At 40.8% G+C, this 19,886-nt stretch overlaps 1 protein-coding gene across 3 annotated transcripts in view; it reads right to left on the bottom strand.

Moving 5' to 3' along the window:
- The window catches only part of RBL2 (RB transcriptional corepressor like 2), a 48,791-nt gene extending 46,872 nt beyond the window's left edge, over positions 1-1,919 (bottom strand). For all 3 annotated transcript variants that reach the window (XM_019979224.2, XM_070770570.1, XM_070770571.1), the window contains exon 1: positions 1,581-1,919. In XM_019979224.2, the coding sequence (XP_019834783.2) occupies positions 1,581-1,820 (240 nt within the window). In that variant the 5' untranslated portion in view covers positions 1,821-1,919. The remainder of the gene's footprint in view (positions 1-1,580) is intronic.
- Positions 1,920-19,886: the final 17,967 nt, after the last annotated feature.

The following is a 19,886-nucleotide window of genomic DNA, read 5'->3' as shown; positions in this document are numbered from 1 at the left end:
CAAAGAGTCGGACACGACTGAGTGACTGAACTGAACTGAACCATCTATTATTTGTCATTTGTTTATATAACCCTGGGCTTCATATGACTTAACCACTGTGAGTTAAGCATAAAAAGTGTAAAATTATGCTTTTTCTATTTAATTTACAAGGTTACCCTGAGGGTAAAATAAGAGCTTATTTGGAGGCACTTACACCCATCACCAAAAACAGTTCTTCTCTTTTGTCACAGGAACCACTAGGAAATAAACAATAACATGGCCTATTCGGTCATATCACCTAAGCATGTGAAAGAGCTTTGTAAATTCTAAAGCACTATCCATGAATGCTTTATGCTCCAGAAATGCCACAACCTTACTTAACCTTCAGAACAGCTGTGTAAAGTAGGTACAAATATCTCAAGTTGACATATCACAAAACTGAGTTTGGAGTGGTTAAGTAAATTGCCCGAAGTCACCAAGACCTGTCAGGTTCTAAAGCCAGTACATTACTAGCTCCCCGCCTCCCCCAGATGTAACTAAATTAAAATTCTATTAATGCAAGAATAAAAAATAATAAGAATAAACTTAATGAGTGCCACACAGGCAAAAACACAGTATTACAGTTAAATAACACCTCGGTTAGCCTTCCCATTCTGAGCCTATTTGCCCTACTCTTTCCACAAACTATTAAACAACTTAAGAAAATCATATGGCCCGCAGTTTAAATATCACTCCCACGGGCAGTCAGACAGCGGATAAACAATACAGACTTCCGTGTCACTTCCCATTGGCCCGTAAAGGGGAGGTGCCTACAGAGTTGAGTCTCACTGGCTAGAATGGCCATTTTTCTAATTGCAAGCCCCGTCCGAAGAAAGGGACAAAACATGTCTAGATGACAGCGACTCTTAAAAATCCTGTGCAGTGTCTGGGGTGACCAATAGGTCCTCAAGATCGCCGCAGTCCTGACTTCCTAGAGACAGATATGAGTCTATATCCAGGTAGGCAGAAAGCCCGTTTCATCCGCTCACGGGAAGATTCGTCTTTGTTTACAAATACACAAACACAGCCCGAAACGTAACGCATTTACTCAAATGGCAATGCCTGGACAAAGGCAATTAGGTACAGCTTGCAAAGAACTTAAGGAGAAGCCTGGAAACGCAGACGCTAAAATCGGGTTAATTTCAGCCTAGCGCAGGCAAGCCCCCCACCCCCATCCCCTTTGAGTACGGTCCTGACAACTGCACCTGTTCAGTCTGCCAACCAGATGGCTGTATTTTTGTAATCAGACCCCAGCACGACCTCAGCCTCGAGGTGCTAATTCAGGGCAAAAGCTGTTCCCCCTTCGGAACCGGAGAGGGAAGAGCACCGAGACAGAGTTCACTTTTAGGACCGCTAAGGGCTTTTCAAAAGCCAGGTTTCCAAGACGAAAGTGGGCAGAAAGGACTCCCTTCCCGCTCCAGGCTGGGGACCTGGAAAGCCGGGGCTGACTTGGGGGGTTCCCCCGCGGGGCGCCCGAGCCGGAGAGAGAAGGGCCTCCATCCCCCGCGGCGGGGCGGGACCGCTAGGCCCCGAAAGCCGCTGCTCTCCTCCCCCGGGCGCACCTCCAGCGTGTAGCTCTCGCTCATGCTCCGGTAGCTCTCCCAGGCCTCGGCCCGCGCCGCCTCGTCCATGTTCAGACGGCTGCACAGCTCGTCAAACCGCTGCTGGGTCTGAGGGGCCGGCGACCGGGACGGCTGCGCGGCGTCCTCCGCCTCGCCATCGTCCTCCTCCTCCTCATCTGAGGCCGCCGCCGCCGGAGGGGGAGGCGGGGGCGGCGGCGATTGGTCGCCTCCCGACGGCATAGCGTACACCTGTGCGGCAGGTCCTCAGGTGAGCCGAGGGCCCGGGCCCGCAGCCATTCAAACCGCGAAGCGCCCGCCGGTCGGCCGCGCTCTCGGCGACTGCGCCGCCGCCAACGGCGCTGGACCTCAAGCCGGCACCCGTAGTTCCGAGCACGGCCTGCCGGGAAATGTAGTCCAGGCCGGAGACCCACGGGGATCAAAAATCATATTAAAAAAAAAAAAAAAAAGTCATCTCGCGTCCTCTCTCTTGGCCTGAAATAAAACCGACTTCTCTACATTTCAAGTACCTCTTCATCGAGAGACCCATTCAGCAGGGTTGTACTGAAGAGAAAGTATCTAAGAAACGTTGACACGTGAAGGTTTACTGCTCAAAGTGTCCTCAGAAATAATACTTATCATCTGCGTGTCCTAATCTGAAAAACCAAGGTAAAAGTCAGGGCCTGTCTGCCTAAATTCAAATTTTGGCATCACTCTTACAAATTCTAGTTCTTTCCTATATCTCTTTTTTGTCCGAGCTGCAGTGGTTTATGGTACCTTATTTCCCCCATCAGGGATTCAACCAGCGCCCTTTTCAATGGAAGTAGAGTCCTAACCGGTGGACCGCCAGGGAATTCTCCTTTTCTATGTTTTACTTTTATGTGAGACTTTCAAATAATTATTTGATTTTTTTATTTGATTCATTTATCCCCCATAGTGTGAATTTACATTTACCCCTAAGTGACATATTTGTTCTGTTCTTAGTTGCCCAGTTGGCTTAAACTTCATTTTTCTTTGCTTTCTCTTTTCAAATCTATATGAATCACTTTATTTCTAGTCCTCTTTGGTTTATAAAGGGCTATAGTATTAATAAGTAGGAGTATTATTTTGCAACAAAAGTCCATCTAGTCAAAGCTATTTCCAATAGTCATGTATGGATTTGAGAGTTGGACCATAAAGAAAGCTGAGAGCCGAAGAATTGATGCTTTTGAACTGTGGTGTTGGAGAAGACTCTTGAGTGTCTGTTGGACTGCCAGGAGATCAAACCAGTCAATACTAAAGAAAATCAACCCTGAATTTTGATTGGAAGGACTGATGTTGAAGATGAAGCTCCCATACTTTGGCATCTGATGAGAAGGGCTGACTCACTGGAAAAGACCCTGATACTGGGCAAGATTGAAGGCAGGAGAAGAAGGGGACAACAGAGGATGAGATGGTTGGATGGCATCACTGACTCGCTGGACATGAGTTTGAGCAAGCTCCAGGAGTTGGTGGTGGACAGGGGAGCCTGGCGTGCTGCAGTCCATGGGGTCACAAAGAGTCAGACATGACTGAGCGACTGAACTGATAGTATAAAACGTTTTCCTGCTCCAGGAGCCGAAGGCACTGCTGTTTTGCTATGAGGTCACTTTTCTCTCTCTTCATTTGACCCTTTGAACATAGCCACCTTACTGCAAGGAAGCCCAGGTCACTTAGGGTAGCCTATTATCAAAGATAGATAAAGCCAGAAATCAGTGAAAGGGATGAAAACATTTTATTCCATCACTCCTGACAATAGGGGAAAGAGCCAGGCTCAGGCCTGGTTTGTGTGGAGAGGACTAGGGATTTAAAAGCAGAATGAAAGAGTAGAGGTGGGGGAAGAGAGAAGAGCTCAAGCAAAACTGTTAAGAGGGTTAATGAGTATAAATATAATTAGGGCAGCTGGGCCTGCCAACTGTCAATTTGTTGAAGGTAGAATTGTATCCTCTCACAAACACTGGGAACAGTGACTGTCCTTCCTGAGGATTACATTTCAAAGGAATGGCTTTCAGGTCTCTGAGAAAGACACTCTTGATTTGTAGATGATACAGTCAGCCCTCGGTAAACATAGGTTGTGCGTTGGCGGATTCAGCCAACTGTGGATCAAAAAATATTTTTTAAAAAAATTCCCAAGAAGGGGGTGGGAGGGATGTTCAAGAGGGAGGAGATATACGTATACTTAGAGCTGATTCTAGAGAAGGCAATGGCGCCCCACTCCAGTACTCTTGCCTGGAAAATCCCATGGACGGAGGAGCCTGGTAGGCTGCAGTCCATGGGGTCACTAAGAGTCGGACACGACTGAGTGACTTCAATTTCACTTTTCACTTTCATGCATTGGAGAAGGAAATGGCAACCCACTCCAGTGTTCTTGCCCAGAGAATCCCAGGGATGGGGGAGCCTGGTGGGCTGCTGTCTGTGGGGTCGCAGAGTCGGAAATGACTGAAACGACTTAGCAGCAGCAGCAGCAGCAGCAGAGCTGATTCATTTTGTATGGCAGAGACCAACACAATACTGTAAAGCAGTTATCCTTCAATTAAAAATAAATTTTAAAATATTTCCAGAAATTTCCAAAAAGCAAAACCTGAGTTTGCCATACACCCTAGCAACTATTTACACAGCATTTACATTGTATTTAAAACTAATTGCAAAGCACTTATATTGAGTGGGGCTTCCCTGGTGGCTAAGATGGTAAAGAATCTGCCTGCAATGCAGGAGATCTGGGTTCGATCCCTGGGTTGGGAAGATCCCCTGGAGAAGGGAATGGCAACCCACTCCAGTATTCTTGCCTGGAGAATTCCATAAACAGAGGAAGCTGGCAGGCTATAGTCCATGGACTTGCAAAGAATCAGACACAACTGAACTAACACTTTCAATTTCTTTACATTGTGTCAGGTATCGTAAGTGATCTAGAGATGATTTAAAGTTTACAAGAGGATGTGCATAGCTTGTATGGAAATACTATGATGTTTTATATGACTTCGACGCCAGCAGACATTGTATCTGTAGGGGTCCTGGAACCAATGCCCTGCAGATACCAAGGGATGACTGTACATCTAAGAAGGGCAGAGGAAGGTATCACAATTGTAAGCCGTATTTAGTAAATGCTGTAGGAAAGGGACAGTTGGGGCTTTTCATCAGATGTTAGCAAGAACAATCTTTAAATTCTGGCAGCACTGAGCTTTCTCAGGCAGGCATTTTAATAGGGACTGGAGTCATCCTGGGACACAGTCTTATGTTGCTAGAAGCCATGAAGAGTTTGGGCATCTCTTAGAGCAAGGGTTTGGACAGAAGTTCTGCTGTTTTCCTTTTGCCCATAGGACCTGAGTCCCCTGGTCTAGACTCAGGCATGCTGAATGAGCCCGTTGGAAGCAGATCCTTCAGCCTCTGGTCAAGCTGTCCTGGCTAGTGCTGTATGGAGCAGAGATGAACCCTGCCAAACAGCAGATCTATGGACAAAAATAATTATAATTATTATGATTGTTATTGTTTCAAATCATGAATTTTGGGGGTGGCTTGTTATACAGCAACAAACAACAGAACATCTGTTAAGTGTAAGACATATGTCTATCAATTACGATGAAAGAAAAGAAATCACTTAATAACAAACTTTTTTCTTGGTCAATATTTATGCCACCACTACTCTTACCAACAGATTAAAAATTTTAACTTTGAAAAGCTAAAATTACTTAATAATTGACATTAACATTCCTTCCAGAAAAAAAGAACTAGGCACTTAAGTCAGAGGCACTTTTGATGGTGGCGATTAACTGACTTGGACATTAGACTTTTAGACTAGGGTTACAAAACTTTTATTTCCCTTACTTCCTTCTCCTCCTTTTGAACTGTGGTGCTGGAGAAGACTCTTGAGAGTCCTTTGGACTGCAAGGAGATCCAACCAGTCCATCCTAAAGGAGATCAGTCCTGGATGTTCATTGGAAGGTCTGATGTTGAAGCTGACACTCCAATACTTTGGCCACCTGATGTGAAGTAGTGACTCATTTGAAAAGACCCTGATGCTGGGAAAGATTGAAGGCAGGAGGAGAAGGGGATGACAAAGGATGAGATGGTTGGATGGCATCATCAACTCAATGGACATGAGTTTGGGTAGGCTCTGGGAGTTGGTGTTGGACAGGAAGGCCTGGCGTGCTGCAGTTCATAGGGTCACAAAGAGTTGGACCCGACTGAGCGACTGAACTGAACTGAAGTGAAGCTCTTCACATCAGTTGGCCAAAGTATTGGAGCTTCAGCTTCAGCATTAGTTCTTCCAATGAATATTCAGGGTTGATTTCCTTTAGGATTGACTGATTTGATCTCCTTGCCATCCAAGGGACTCTCAAGAATTTTCTCCAGCACCACAATTTGAAAGCATCAATTCTTCAGTACCTCTGCCTTCTTTATAGTTCAGCTCTCAAATCCATACATGACTACTGGAAAACTATAGCTTTGACTTGTTGGCACAGTGACGTCTCTTCTTTTTAATACATTGTCTAAGTTTGTCATAACTTTTCTTCCAAGGAGCAAATGTCTTTTAATTTCATGGCTGCAATCACAGTCCATGGTGATTTGGGAGCCCATGAAAATAAACACTGACACTGTTCCCATTTTTTCCCTATTTACCATGAAGTGATGGGACCAGATGCCATGATCTTAGTTTTCTGAATGTTGAATTTTAAGCCAGCTTTTCACTCTCCTCTTTCACCTTCATCAAGAGGCCCTTTAGTTATTCTTCACTTTCTGCCATAAGAGTGGTATCATCTGCATATCTGAGGTTGTTGATATTTCTCCTGGAAGTCTTGATTCCAGCTTGTACTTTATCCAGCCCGGCATTTTGCACAATATATTCTGCGTATAAGTTAAATAAGCAGGGTGACAATGTACAGCCTTGACGTACTCCTTTCCTGATTTAGAACCAGTCCATTGTTCCATGTCCGGTTGTAACTGTTGCTTCTTGACTTGCATACACATTTCTCAGGAGGCAGATCAGGTGTTCCCATCTCTTGAAGAATTTTCCATAGTTTGTTGTGATCCACACAGTCAAAGGTTTTGGCAGAGTCAATAAAGCAGAAGTAGATGTTTTTCTGGGACTCTCTTGCTTTTCCTGTGATTCAATGGATGTTGGCAATTTGATCTCTGGTTCCTCTGCCTTTTGTAAATCCAGTTTGAATATCTGGAAGTTCTCTGTTCACGTGCTGTTGAAGCCTGGTGTGGAGAATTTTGAACATTACTTTGCTAGCATGTGAGATGAGTGCAATTGTGCGGTTTGAACATTCTTTGACCTTGCCTTTCTTTAGGACTGGAATGAAAACTGACCTTTTCTAGTCACATGGCCACTGCTGAGTTTTCCAAATTTGTTGGCATATTGAATGCAGCACTTTCACAGCATCATCTTTTAGGATTTGAAATAGCTCAACTAGAATTCCATCACCTCCACTAGCTTTGTTCTTAGTCGTGTTTCCTAAGGCCCACTTGACTTTGGACTCCAGGATGTCTGGCTCTAGGTAAGTGATCACACCAACATGGTTATCTGGTTCATGAAAATCTTTTTTATGTAGTCCTTCTGTATATTCTTACTACCTTCTCTTAATATTTTCTGTTTCTTTTAGGTCCATAGCATTTCTGTCCTTTATTGTGCCCATCTTTGTATGAAATATTCCCTTGGTATCTCTAATTTTCTTGAAGAGATCTTTAGCCTTTCCCATTCTATTGTTATCCTCTATTTCTTTGCATTGATCACTGAGGAAGGCTATCTTATCTCTCCTTGCTATTCTTTGGAACTCTGCATTCAGATGGGTGTATCATTCCTTTTCTCCTTTGCCTTTAGCTTCTCTTCTTTTCTCAGCTATTTGTAAGACCTCCTCAGACAACCATTTTGCCTTTTTCTTCAAATGATGTATTCTGCATTTAAATTAAATAAGCAGGGTAACAGTATGCAGCATTGATGTACTCCTTTTACAATTTGGAACTAGTCCATTGTTCCATGTCCAGTTCTAACTGTTGTTTCTTCACCTGCATACAAGCTTCTCAGGAGACAGGTAAGGTGGTCTGGTATTCCCATCTCTTTAAGAATTTTCCACAGCTTGTTGTGATCCACACAGTCACATGATTTAGCATAGTCAATGAAGCACTTTTTTTTTTTTTTAATTCTCTTGCTTTTTCTATGATCCAGTATATGTTGGCAATTTGATCTCTGGTTCCTCTGCCTTTTCTAAATCCAGCTTGTACATCTGGAATTTTCAGTTCATGTACTGCTGAAGCCTAGCTTGAAGGATTTTGAGAATTACATTGCTAATATGTGAAATCAGTGCAATTGTACAGTAGTTTGAACATTCTTGGATTGCCTTTCTATGGAATTGAAATGAATATTGACTTTCCAGTTTTGTGGCCACTGCTAAGTTTTCCAAATTTGCAAGCCACATAGACAGGCAAAAAAAAAAAAAAAATTCTCTTAAAAAATTAGCTACCCAATTCTTAAAATGGGCAGAAGAATTGAATAGACATTTTCCCAAAAAGACATACAAATGGCCAAGAGGCACATGAAAAGATACTCAATATCATTCATCATCAGGAAAATGCAAACCAAAACCACAATGAGATATCACCTTGCACCTACCAGAATGCTGCTGCTGCTGCTGCTAAGTCGCTTCAATTGTGTCCGACTCTGTGCGACCCCATAGATGGCAGCGCACCAAGCTCCCCTGTCCCTGGGATTCTCCAGACAAGAACACTGGAATGGGTTGCCATTTCCTTCTCCAATGCATGAAAGAGAAAAGTGAAAGTGAAGTCGCTCAGTCGTGTCCGACTCTTAGCAACCCCATGGACTGTAGCCTACTAGGCTCCTCCGTCCATGGATTTTCCAGGCAAGAGTACTGGAGTGGGGTGCCATTGCCTTCTCCGACCTATCAGAATAGATATCATCAAAAAGGCTATAAATAACAAATGTTGGCAAGGATGTAGAGGAAAAAAAACCTAGTACACTGTTTATGGGAATGTATATTGAGCAGCCACTATGGAAAACAATGTGGAGGTTCCTCAGAAAAAAGAACTACCAGATGATCCAGCAATTCCACTTCTAGGTGTTTATTGGAAGAAAATGAAATCACTAGCTCAGAAAGATATCTGCACCTCTGTATTCATAGGAGCATTATTTACAGCATCCAAGACATGGAAGTCACCTGCATGTTCATTGACTGATGAATGGATAAAGATAGTTGTATATAGTGGAATATTATTCAGCCATAAGAAGAAGGAAATCCTGCCATTTGTGACAACAAGCATAGGCTCATGAGGGTATTATACTAAGTGAAATAAGTCAGACAGAGAAAGATACGTGAAATCTAAAATAAAGGAAAAACCAAAAGGAAACTCACGGATACAGAGAAGAGATTGGTGGTTACCAGAGGTGGGCAGGAGTGGGTAGGTGAAATGGGTGATCATGGACAAAAGGTACAATTTTCCAGTTATAAATAGATAAGTTATGGGGAATGTAAAGTACAGCATGGTGACTACAGTTAAAACACCACATTGTATGTGTAAAGAAGAAATCTTAAAAGAAAGTAAACTTTAAAATTTCACATCACAGGGAAAAAAGTTGTACTTTTGTGTAGTTACAGATGTTAACTAAACTTGTGATAATCATATATGTATATGTATGCATACATATATCAAATCATTATTATATACCGAAGACTAATACAATGTTATATGTCAATTTTATGTCAATTTTTAAAAGAATTAAAAAAAAAAGAAATCAACCTCAGCTATTCCAGAGATTTGGTTCTTGGGCTGTGATTATTCTTTCACTCCAGAGATTGTGCCATCCGTCCACTCAAATATTCAACCGATGTTTAGAGTGCCTACTATGTGTCAAGTACTTGGCCAAGCACTGAAGATATAGTAGTGAATGATAAATGCATGGTGTCTGCCCTCCAGAGTTTATGCTAACATGGGGAAAACAGACCTAGAACAAACAGAAATTGTCAAGCGTGAATATATTACAAAAAAAGAAAGTCAGGAAACTACAGGAGTGCATTCTGGAAGAGCTTTACCAGGCACAGGAGTAGGGCTGCCTGGGTGGATGGAAGTGGATAAAGGCTTTCCCTTCTTCCCCTTCACTTCTGCAAGAAAAAATCTAAAAGTTATAGCCAGTACAAGGGAAGGGTTCATTTCAGGCAGAGGAAAAAGCTTTTGGAAAGACTGTGCATCAGGAAAAAGCGTGGGTGATTCAGGGAGTTGTAGGAATGAGAATGTGGTTGAAGTGTAAAAAGCAAGAGGAAAAGGCAGGAGGTACAGATAGAGATGATGTCAAAGTCCTGGTTAAGATTTTGGACTTGATTCTAAAGGTGACTGGAAGGTTAAGGTTTTAGGGCAAGGAGAGCAGTGACACTCTGTTACCAAAACCTAGAAGAGTGTTCATCACTTAACAGGTATTCAACTAATATTTATTTAACCAATGGCACCCTACTCTAGTACTCTTGCCTGGAAAGTCCCACGGACAGGGGAGCCTGGTGGGCTGAAGTCCATGGGGTCGTGAAGAGTCAGACACAACTGAGCGACTTCACTTTCACTTTTCACCTTCATGCATTGGAGAAGGCAATGGTAACCCACTCCAGTATTCTTGCCTGGAGAATCCCAGGGATGGCAGAGCCTGGTGGGCTGCTGTCTATGGGGTCACACAGAGTTGGACACGACTGAAGCGACTTAGCAACAGCAACAGCAACTAAACACCTAGCTTGACTTCAAGGCCTCTACTGAATCTGTGAGGCCCAGGTCAAAATGAAATCAATCATACTGATCAAACTGATTCCCTCAGTTTTCATTAAAGATGCAAACCTTTGTATAGCACAGGGAACTATACTCAATATTTTATAGTAACCTACAAGGGAAAAGAATTTGAAAAAGAATATATGCATACTTAAATATATACACATATTTATAATATATGTGTATTATGTATGTATGTGTATATGTGTGTGTATATATAGATAGGTAAATAGATAGATGTGTGTGTGTGTGTGTTAGTTGTTCAGTCGTGTCCAACTCTTTGTGACCCCATGGACTGTAGCCCACCAGGCTCCTCTGTCCATGGGATTCTCCAGGCAAGAATACTGGAGTGGGTTGCCGTTTCCTCCTCCAGGGGAACTTCCTGACCCAGGGATCAAACCCAGAAGCAGGAAATGGCAATCTGCTCCAGTATTCTTGTCTGGAGAATCCCATGGACAGAGGAGCCTGGTGGGCTTACAGTCCATGGGGCCACAAAAGAGTCAGAAGTGACTGAACAACAACAGAAACATTATATAACTGAATCACTTTGTTGAGCACCTGAAACTAACACAACTTTGTAAATCAACTATACTTCAATAAAAAAAAAGAAAAAAATTGCTTACCCTACCAGTCATTTCCCTCTAGAGTTAAACAATACTTTGGCCAGGAAGAAATATCCTTCTCGTGACCACTCAGCCCTTTCACTGTGCACTCTGGAATGTCCAACGTTGCCTCATGTCTCCCAGGTTCAAGGTCAGGAGCAAGGGCTGTTTCCCTTCTGCTGTCCCCTCTCTGCTGTCCCCCGGGCCCACTGGACCCTCACTCTCTCATCCTCAGGTCATGGAAGCCCATCCCCTGCTGTCTCCATTTCCCCCATCAGTAAGTGGCAACAACATTTTTCTGGTTGACTAGGTCAAGATACTTTGGAGTGATCCTTGATTTCTCTTTCTCTTACCTTCTCCATCTAATCCATCAGCTCAGTCTTCACCTTTTCAAAATCCAACCACCTCTCAGATCCTCCATTGCCCGTTCTCTGATCTGAGCATCTCCTCTTACCAGCATCCTTGCAAAGTCCTTCTATCTGGCCTCTCTGCTTCTGTCTTTCCTTTGACCACAATTTCTTCTTCACATAGAAGCTGTAATGGTTAACTTTATGCGTTAACGTGGCTGGGCCCCTGTGCCTAGATATTTGGTCAAATACTGTTTAGGATGATTCTGTGAGGGTGTTTATGAATAAGATTTACATTTAAATCAGTGGACTTTGAGCAGATTACCCTCCATAAGAAAATCACAATATAAAAATATACTTGCACCCCAATGTTCATTGCAGCACTATTCATGGAAAGAACCTAATGTCCAATGATAGATAAAAGATGTGATATACGCTTACAATGGAATGCTACTCAGCCACAAAAAAGAATGAAAACAATGTCATCTGCAGCAACATTAGATTGTCATACTGAGTGAAGTTAAAGACAAATAATATCATATGATATCGCTCATACGCGGAATCTAAAAAAAATGATACAAATAAACTTATATACAAAACAGAAATAGAGCCATAGATATAGAAAACAAACTTACGGTTACCAAAGGGGAAAGGTTCGGAGAGATAAATTAGAAGTTTGGGATTAACACATACACAATATCCTACGTAAGAGAATCAACAAGGACCTACTGTGTAGCACAGGGAACTATATTCAATATCTTGTAGTGACCTATAAGGGAAAACAATCTCTTTCATATGTTTATATATATGTATATGTGTACATATACATATTCATATATGTGTATATATGTATGTGTATGTGTATGTATATATGTATATGTATGTGTTCAAATCCGGAGAAGGCAATGGCACCCCACTCCAGTACTCTTGCCTGGAAAATCCCATGGATGGAGGAGCCTGGTAGGCTGTAGTCCATGGGGTCACTAAGAGTCGGACACGACTGAGCGACTTCACTTTCACTTTCATGCATTGGAGAAGGCAATGGCAACCCACTCCAGTGTTCTTGCCTGGAGAATCCCAGGGACGGGGGAGCCTGGTGGGCTGCCGTCTATGGGGTTGCACAGAGTCGGACACAACTGAAGCGACTTAGCAGCAGCAGCAGCAGCATGTGTCCAAATCACTTTGCTGTATACCTGAAACTAACACAACATTGTGAATCAACTATATTTCAATAAATATTTTTTTAAATAGCAAAAATCTAATTTAAAAAAAAAGACAGGGTGAGACCATCTTGGGAGTAAATGCACAGAGGAGGAAAAAAGAGGTTCCAGAATTCTTGCTTTTCCTCTTGATCCCCAGGGGGTGCCCTTAGTTGAAGGAGCTGTTAGCTAGTTTGAGCCTCATGGATCAGCAATAAATGTTGAAGGGGCAGAGGTTTCCACATCTCAGCAGGGGCTCCAGTAGGGAGACAAGAGGGTATTTATTAAGCTTAAAAGTTTAAAGATTTCACATTGAGCTTGTACACTGTACTTTCTGTCGGTTTTTAAAAGCAACTTTATTTTCACATAGTATAAAATTTACCCACTTAAAGTATACAATGCAGTTGGTTTTAGTTTATTATATTCACAGTTATGCAACAAACCAAAATCTGTTGAGAACATTTCCGTCATACCAAGGAGACATCCATCCCATATACATGGGCAGTTCAATGCCCCCAACCCTAGGTGACTGCTAGTATACTTTCTATCTCTACGAAAGTGTTAGTCACTCAGTCGTGTCCAACTCTGAGACCCCATGGACTGTAGCCCACCAGGTTCCTCTGTCCATGGAGTTCTCCAGGCAAGAATACTGGAGTGGGCTGCCATTTCCTGCTCCAGGGGATCTTCCTGACCCCAGAATCGAACCCAGGTCTCCCACGTTGCAGGTAGATTCTTTTACCATCTGAGCCACCAGGGAAGCCTTACCTATCTATCTGACCTATAGATTATATCTCGATCTCTATAGATTTGCCTGTTCTAGACATTTCACAGAAATAGAATCATACAATATGTGGTCTTTGTGACAGTTTCTATCACTTAGCATAATGTTTTCAAGGTTTATCCATGTTGCAGCATGTATCAGTACTTCATGCTTTTTATTGTTGAGTAATATTTTGTTTTATGGGTATCAGTTCAGTTCAGTTCAGTCACTCAGTCGTGTCCGACTCTGTGACCCCATGGACTGCAGTACACCAGGCCTCCCTGTATATCATCAACTTCCAAGTTTACTCAAACTCATGTCCCTTGAGGTGGTGATGCCATCCAACCATCTCATCCTCTGTCGTTCCCTTCTCCTCACGCCTTCCATCTTTCCCAGCATCAGGGTCTTTTCAAATGAGTCAGGTCTTCGCATCACGTGGCCAAAGTACTGGAGTTTCAGCTTCAGCATCAGTCCTTCCAGTGAATATTCAGGACTGATTTCCTTTAGGATGGACTGGTTGGATCTGCCTGCAGTCCAAGGGACTCTCAAGAGTCTTCTCCAACACCACAGTTCAAAAGCATCAATTCTTTGGTGCTCAGCTTTCTTTATAGTCCAATTTTCACATCCATACATGACTACTGGAAAAGCCATAGCTTTGACTAGACGGACCTTTGTTGGCAAAGTAATGTCTCTGCTTTTTAATATGCTGTCTAGGTTGGTCACAACTTTACTTCCAAGGAGCAAGCATCTTTTAATTTCATGGCTGCAATCACCATCTGCTGTGATTTTGGAGCCCAGAAAAATAAAGTCTGTCACTGTTTCCACTGTTTCTCCATCTATTTCCCATGAAGTTGGGACCAGATGCCATGATCTTCGTTTTCTGAATGTTGAGCTTTAAGCCAACTTTTTCACTCTCCACTTTCACTTTCATCAAGAGGCTCTTTAGTTCTTCACTTTCTGCAATAAGGGTGGTGTCATCTGCATATCTGAGGTTATTGATATTTCTCCCAGCAATCTTGATTCCAGCTTGTGCTTCATCCAGCCCAGCGTTTCTCATGATGTACTCTGCATATAAGTTAAATAAGCAGGGTGACAATATACAGCCTTGACATACCCCTTTTCTTGTTTGGAACCAGCCTGTTGTTCCCTATCCAGTTCTAATTGTTTCTTCCTGACCTGCATACAGATTTCTCAGAAGGAAGGTCAAGTGGTCTGGTATTCCCATCTCTTGAAGATTTTCCACAGTTTCTTATGATCCACACAGTCAAAGGATTTAGCATAGTCAATAAAGCAGAAGTAGGTGGTGTTCTGGAACTCTTTTGCTTTTTCAATGATTAAACGGATGTTGGCAATTTGATCTCTGGCTCCTCTGACTTTTCTAAAACCAGCTTGAACATCTGGAAGTTCACAGTTCATGTACTGTTGAAGCCTGGCTTGGAGAATTTTGAACATCACTTTTCTAGCGTGTAAGATGAGTGCAATTGTGCGGTAGTTTGAGCATTCTTGGCCTTGCCTTTCTTTGGGATTGGAATGAAAACTGACTTTTTCCAGTCCCATGGCCACCGCTGAGTTTTCCAAATTTGCTGGCATATTGAGTGCAGCACTTACACAGCATCATCTTTTAGGATTTGAAATAGCTCAACTGGAATTCCATCACCTCCACCAGCTTTGTTCATAGTGATGCTTCCTAAAGCCCACTTGACTTTGGACTCCAGGATGTCTGGCTCTAGGTGAGTGATCACACCATCGTGGTTATCTGGGTCATGAAGATCTTTTTTGTATTGTTCTTTTGTTTATTCTTGCCAGCTCTTCTTAATATCTTCTGCTTCTGTTAGGTCTGTACCATTTCTTTCCTTTCTGTGCCCATCTTTGCATGACATGTTCCCTTGGTATCTTTAAGTTTCTTGAAGAGATCTCTAGTCTTTCCCATTCTATTGTTTTCCTCTATTTCTTTGCATTGATCACTGAGGAAGTCTTTCTTATCTCCGCTATTCTTTGGAAATCTGTATTCAAATGGGTATATCTTTCCTTTTATCCTTTGCTTTCGCTTCTTTTCTTTTCCCAGCTATTTGTAAGGCCTCCTCAGACAACCATTATTTCTTTTTGCATCTTTATGTTGGGGATGGTCTTGATCCCTGCCTCCTGTACAATGTCACAAACGTCTATCCCTAGTTCTTCATCAACTCCATCTATCAGATCTAATCCCTTGAATCTATTTCTCACTTCCATTGTATAATTGTAAAGGATTTGATTTAGGTCATACCTGAAAGGTATAGTGGTTTTCCCTACTTTCTTCAATTTAAGTCAGAATTTGGCAATAAGGAGTTCATGGTCTGAGCCACAGTCAGCTCCCAGTCTTGTTTTTGCTGACTGTATAGAGCTTCCCCATCTTTGGCTGCAAAGAATATAATCAATCTGATTTTGGTGTTGACCATCTGGTGATGTCCGTGCGTAGAGTCTTCTCTTGTGTTGTTGGAAGATGGTGTTTGCTATGACCAGTGAATTCTCTTGGCAAAACTCTATTAGCCTTTGCCCTGCTTCTTTCTGTACTCCAAGGCCAAATTTGCCTGTTACTCCAGGTATTTCTTGACTTCCTACGTTTGCATTTCAGTCCCCTATAATGAAAAGGACATCTGTGGGTGTTAGTTCTAGAAGGTCTTGTAGGACTTCATAGAACCGTTTAGCTTCTTCAGCATTACTGGTCAGGGCATAGACTTGGATTACTGTGATATTGAATGGTTTGCCTTGGAAATGAACAGAGCTCATTCTATCATTTTTGGTATATTTATTGGTATATCATGTTTTATTTATCCATTCATTAATTGATGGTCATTTGAGATTTTTATACTCTTGGGCTATTGTGAATAATATGAATGTTTGTTTACAAGCTTTTGTTTGGACATGTTTTCATTTCTTTGGGTATACACCTAGGAATAGAATTGCTGTCATAAGGGAATACCACAAGAAATTGCAAAGTTGTGTTGAAAAGTGGCTGCATCGTTGTACATTCCTCCAGCAATATGTGAGTTCTAATTTCTTCACATCATGGCTAACCCAAGTTAGTATCTGTTTTTTTGATTCTGGCCATTCCGAGGAGTATGGCATTGTATCTCTTTTTGGTTTTGATTTGCATTTATCTGATGGCTAATAACTTCAAGGAGATCCAACCAGTCCATTCTGAAGGAGATCAGCCCTGGGATTTCTTTGGAAGGAATAATGCTAAAGCTGAAACTCCAGTACTTAGGCCACCTCATGCGAAGAGTTGACTCATTGGAAGAGACTCTGATGCTGGGAGGGATTGGGGGCAGGAGGAGAAGGGGACGACAGAGGATGAGATGGCTGGATGGCATCACTGACTCAATGGATGTGAGTCTGAGTGAACTCCGGGAGTTGGTGATGGACAGGGAGGCCTGGCGTGCTGCGATTCATGGTGTCACAGAGTCAGACACGACTGAGCGACTGAACTGAACTGAACTAACTGATGGCTAATAATGCTGAACATCTTTTTGTGTGCTTATGTGCTAATTTTTATATCTTCTTTGAAGAAATGTCTTTTTAAATCGTTTGCCCATTTCACAACTGAATTTTTGTCTCTATTACTGAATTGTAAGAGATCTGTACATATTCTGATAGAAGTACTTGATCAGATACAGGATTTGCAATTTTCCCCCTGTTCTGTGGGTTTTTTCACTTTTTTAAAGGTGTCCTTTGAAGAACTAAAGACTTTAATTCTGATGAAGTACAAATTTTATATAACTGAATCATTTTGTTGTACACCTGAAATAAATACAACATTGTGAATCAACTATACTTCGATTAAAATAAAGAAAAAAAAACGCAAATGCTCCCAGTCATTTCTCTCTTGGGTTACTTTGGCCAATCTAGATGTCTTCCGTTGTTGTTTTTCTTTGCTTTGGATAGAATCTGCAGAACAATGTTGAATAAAATTAAGGACATCCTAGTCTTGTCTTCACTTAGGAGAAAATATTCAGTCTTTAACCATTAGGTATTATGTTAGTTGTACGTTTTTCATAAATGACCTTTATTGAGCAGAGTGTAATCTAGCCTTTTTGTTAATCATGAAATGGTGTTGGACTTTGTGAAATGTCTTTTTTGCATCTATTGGGATACTCATGTTCCCCCATCCCGCGCTTTCCCATTAACAGTGCGTTGATTATTTCTCGTATTGTTGAACCATCCTTGCATTCTTGAGAAAGAATCAGTTTGGTCGTCGTGTACAGTACCTTTCATGTACTGCTGGATTCAGTTTGCTAGCAATTTGTTAAGAATTTTGGCATCTGTATTCCTAAGGGATATTTGTTTCCAGTTTTCTTACAATATTTGTCTAACTTTGGTACTGAGATATATTTGCCTATAAAACAAGTTGGGAATTGTTTTCTTTTCCATTTGAATATGTGATGAATAGGTATTCTTTATTTTTTTTTTTGTCCCTCAGTGAAGTGGCCAGTCTAGGGATTATGTTGTGGATAATTTTTAATTAGTAATTCAGTCTCTTTATTAGTTACTATTTCTTCTTGTTTCAGTTTCACTAGGTTGTGTTCTTGAAATTTAGCCACTTCATCTAGGTTATCTAATTTATTGGCATATAATTATTCATAATATTCTTACATTTTTATTTCTGTAATATTGGTACAAATGATGTTCTTTCGAGTCATCTAATAATTTTTCTTTTTCTTTGTAATGCCACGTGGCTTGCAACATCTGTTTCCCACCATGGATTGAACCCAGGCCTCCATCAGTGAAAGTGCAGAGTTCCAATCACTGGACCACCAAGAAATTCCCTGATTCTACTAAGTTGAGTCTTTTCTTTTTTGGTTGATCAGTCTAGCTAAAAGTTTGTCAATTTTGTTGATCTTTTTAAAGAATTACCTTTTGGTTTCATTAATTGTCTCTACTTTGTATTTCAGTAATTATGCTCTTGTCTTTATTTCCTTACTTCTTGTCTTGGGTTTAGTTTGAGCTTTTCCTAGTTTCTTAAAGTAGAAAGTTAGGTTGATTTGCGATTTTTGTTTTCTTAATGTAGATACTTAGAGCTATACATTTCCCTTCATGCACTGGTTTTTTTATATGATGTCTTTGTATATTACTTGTTTCCATTCATTTCAAAATATTTTTTAACTTCCTCTGAGATTTCCTTGACTTATTATTGATAAGTTATTAGTTTTCACATATTTGTAAATTTCCAAGCTTTGTTACTGATTTCTAACTTCATCCCATCATGACTAGAGAACATACTTTGTATGACTTAATATTTTTAAATTTGAGAACTTTGGACTTGCTACGTGGTCTATCCTGGAGAATGGTCTTTGTGTACTCTAAGAACATGTATTCTGTTATTGTTGGGTGGTGTCCAATAGATGTTTCTTAGGTCTAGTTGATTTATAATGACCTTCAAATCAGTTTGTTGATCTTTTGCCTACTTGCTCTATCCATTATGGAAAGTGAGCTATTAGTCTCCTACTATTATTGCTGCATTGTATATTTTTCCTTTTAGTTTTGTTAGTTTGTCTTCATGTATTTTGTGGACCTGTTATTAGGTGCACGTATGTTGATAATTGTTTTATTTTCCTGATAGATTGACCCTTCAGTCATTGTAAAATGTTCTCCTTTATTTCTAGTAACATTTTTTTGGTTTGTTCTCAAATCTATTACTCTTTTATCAGTATAGTTACTCTTATGGCTACTTCATACATATCATTGATATTATCATGTATCTATGATAGATATGATCTAAATCACATATACCTAAATAATTCACATATACAGATAAATGTATGCATTACTTAGATTATGACCAATCCAACACAGGCATGTCAAATCAGTGGAGAGATTATATGCTACACACTGCTAGGACAGTGCATTAAGTCTTTGGAGAAATTCAGATTCCTTACCAAAATAAACTCAATTAAGGGTCTATTTCTAATCTATTAAATTGACAAAGGTTTTAAAAAGTGGAATGAGAAAGCCCTTAAAAATATGAAACATTCTTTAATGGCATGGGAAGATATTAGTATGATATGGTAAATGAAAAAAGGTTACAAAATGGCACATACAGTTTAACCTTATAATATATAACATGTATATCCAAATAATGACTCAAAGGTTAACAATTATGTCTGCGTATTCAGCATGAGATTTTTGTTTACTTTGCGCTTCTCTTCCTCTCCTCCTCCTGATTTTTTATATTGTCTTATTTTTTACTAAGAAAAAGGAAGAACAATTAAAAAATTTATTATGATATGAAGATGTGGTTATACACACACAATTGAAATACTCAGCCATAGAAAAGAATGAAATTTTGACATTTTTGGCAACATAGATGGATTTGGAGGGTATTATGCTAAGTGAAATAAGTCAGACAAACAGTGTGTGATATCACTTATATGTAGAATCTAAAATATGCGACAAGGATATATTGTACAACATGGGGAATATAGCCAATATTTTATAATAACTATAAATGGAGTATAACCTTTAAAAATTGTTAATCTCTATATTGCACACTATAATTTATATAATGGGGCTTTCCTGGTGGCTCAGTGGTAAGGAACAAACCTGCCAATGCAGGAGACATGAGTTTGACCCCTGGGTTGGGAAGACCG

Source organism: Bos indicus, chromosome 18 (assembly GCF_029378745.1).
Source record: "Bos indicus isolate NIAB-ARS_2022 breed Sahiwal x Tharparkar chromosome 18, NIAB-ARS_B.indTharparkar_mat_pri_1.0, whole genome shotgun sequence".
NCBI lineage: Eukaryota > Metazoa > Chordata > Mammalia > Artiodactyla > Bovidae > Bos > Bos indicus.
Note: the sequence above shows the minus strand (reverse complement) of the source record. Positions and strands in the feature narration are given on the sequence as shown.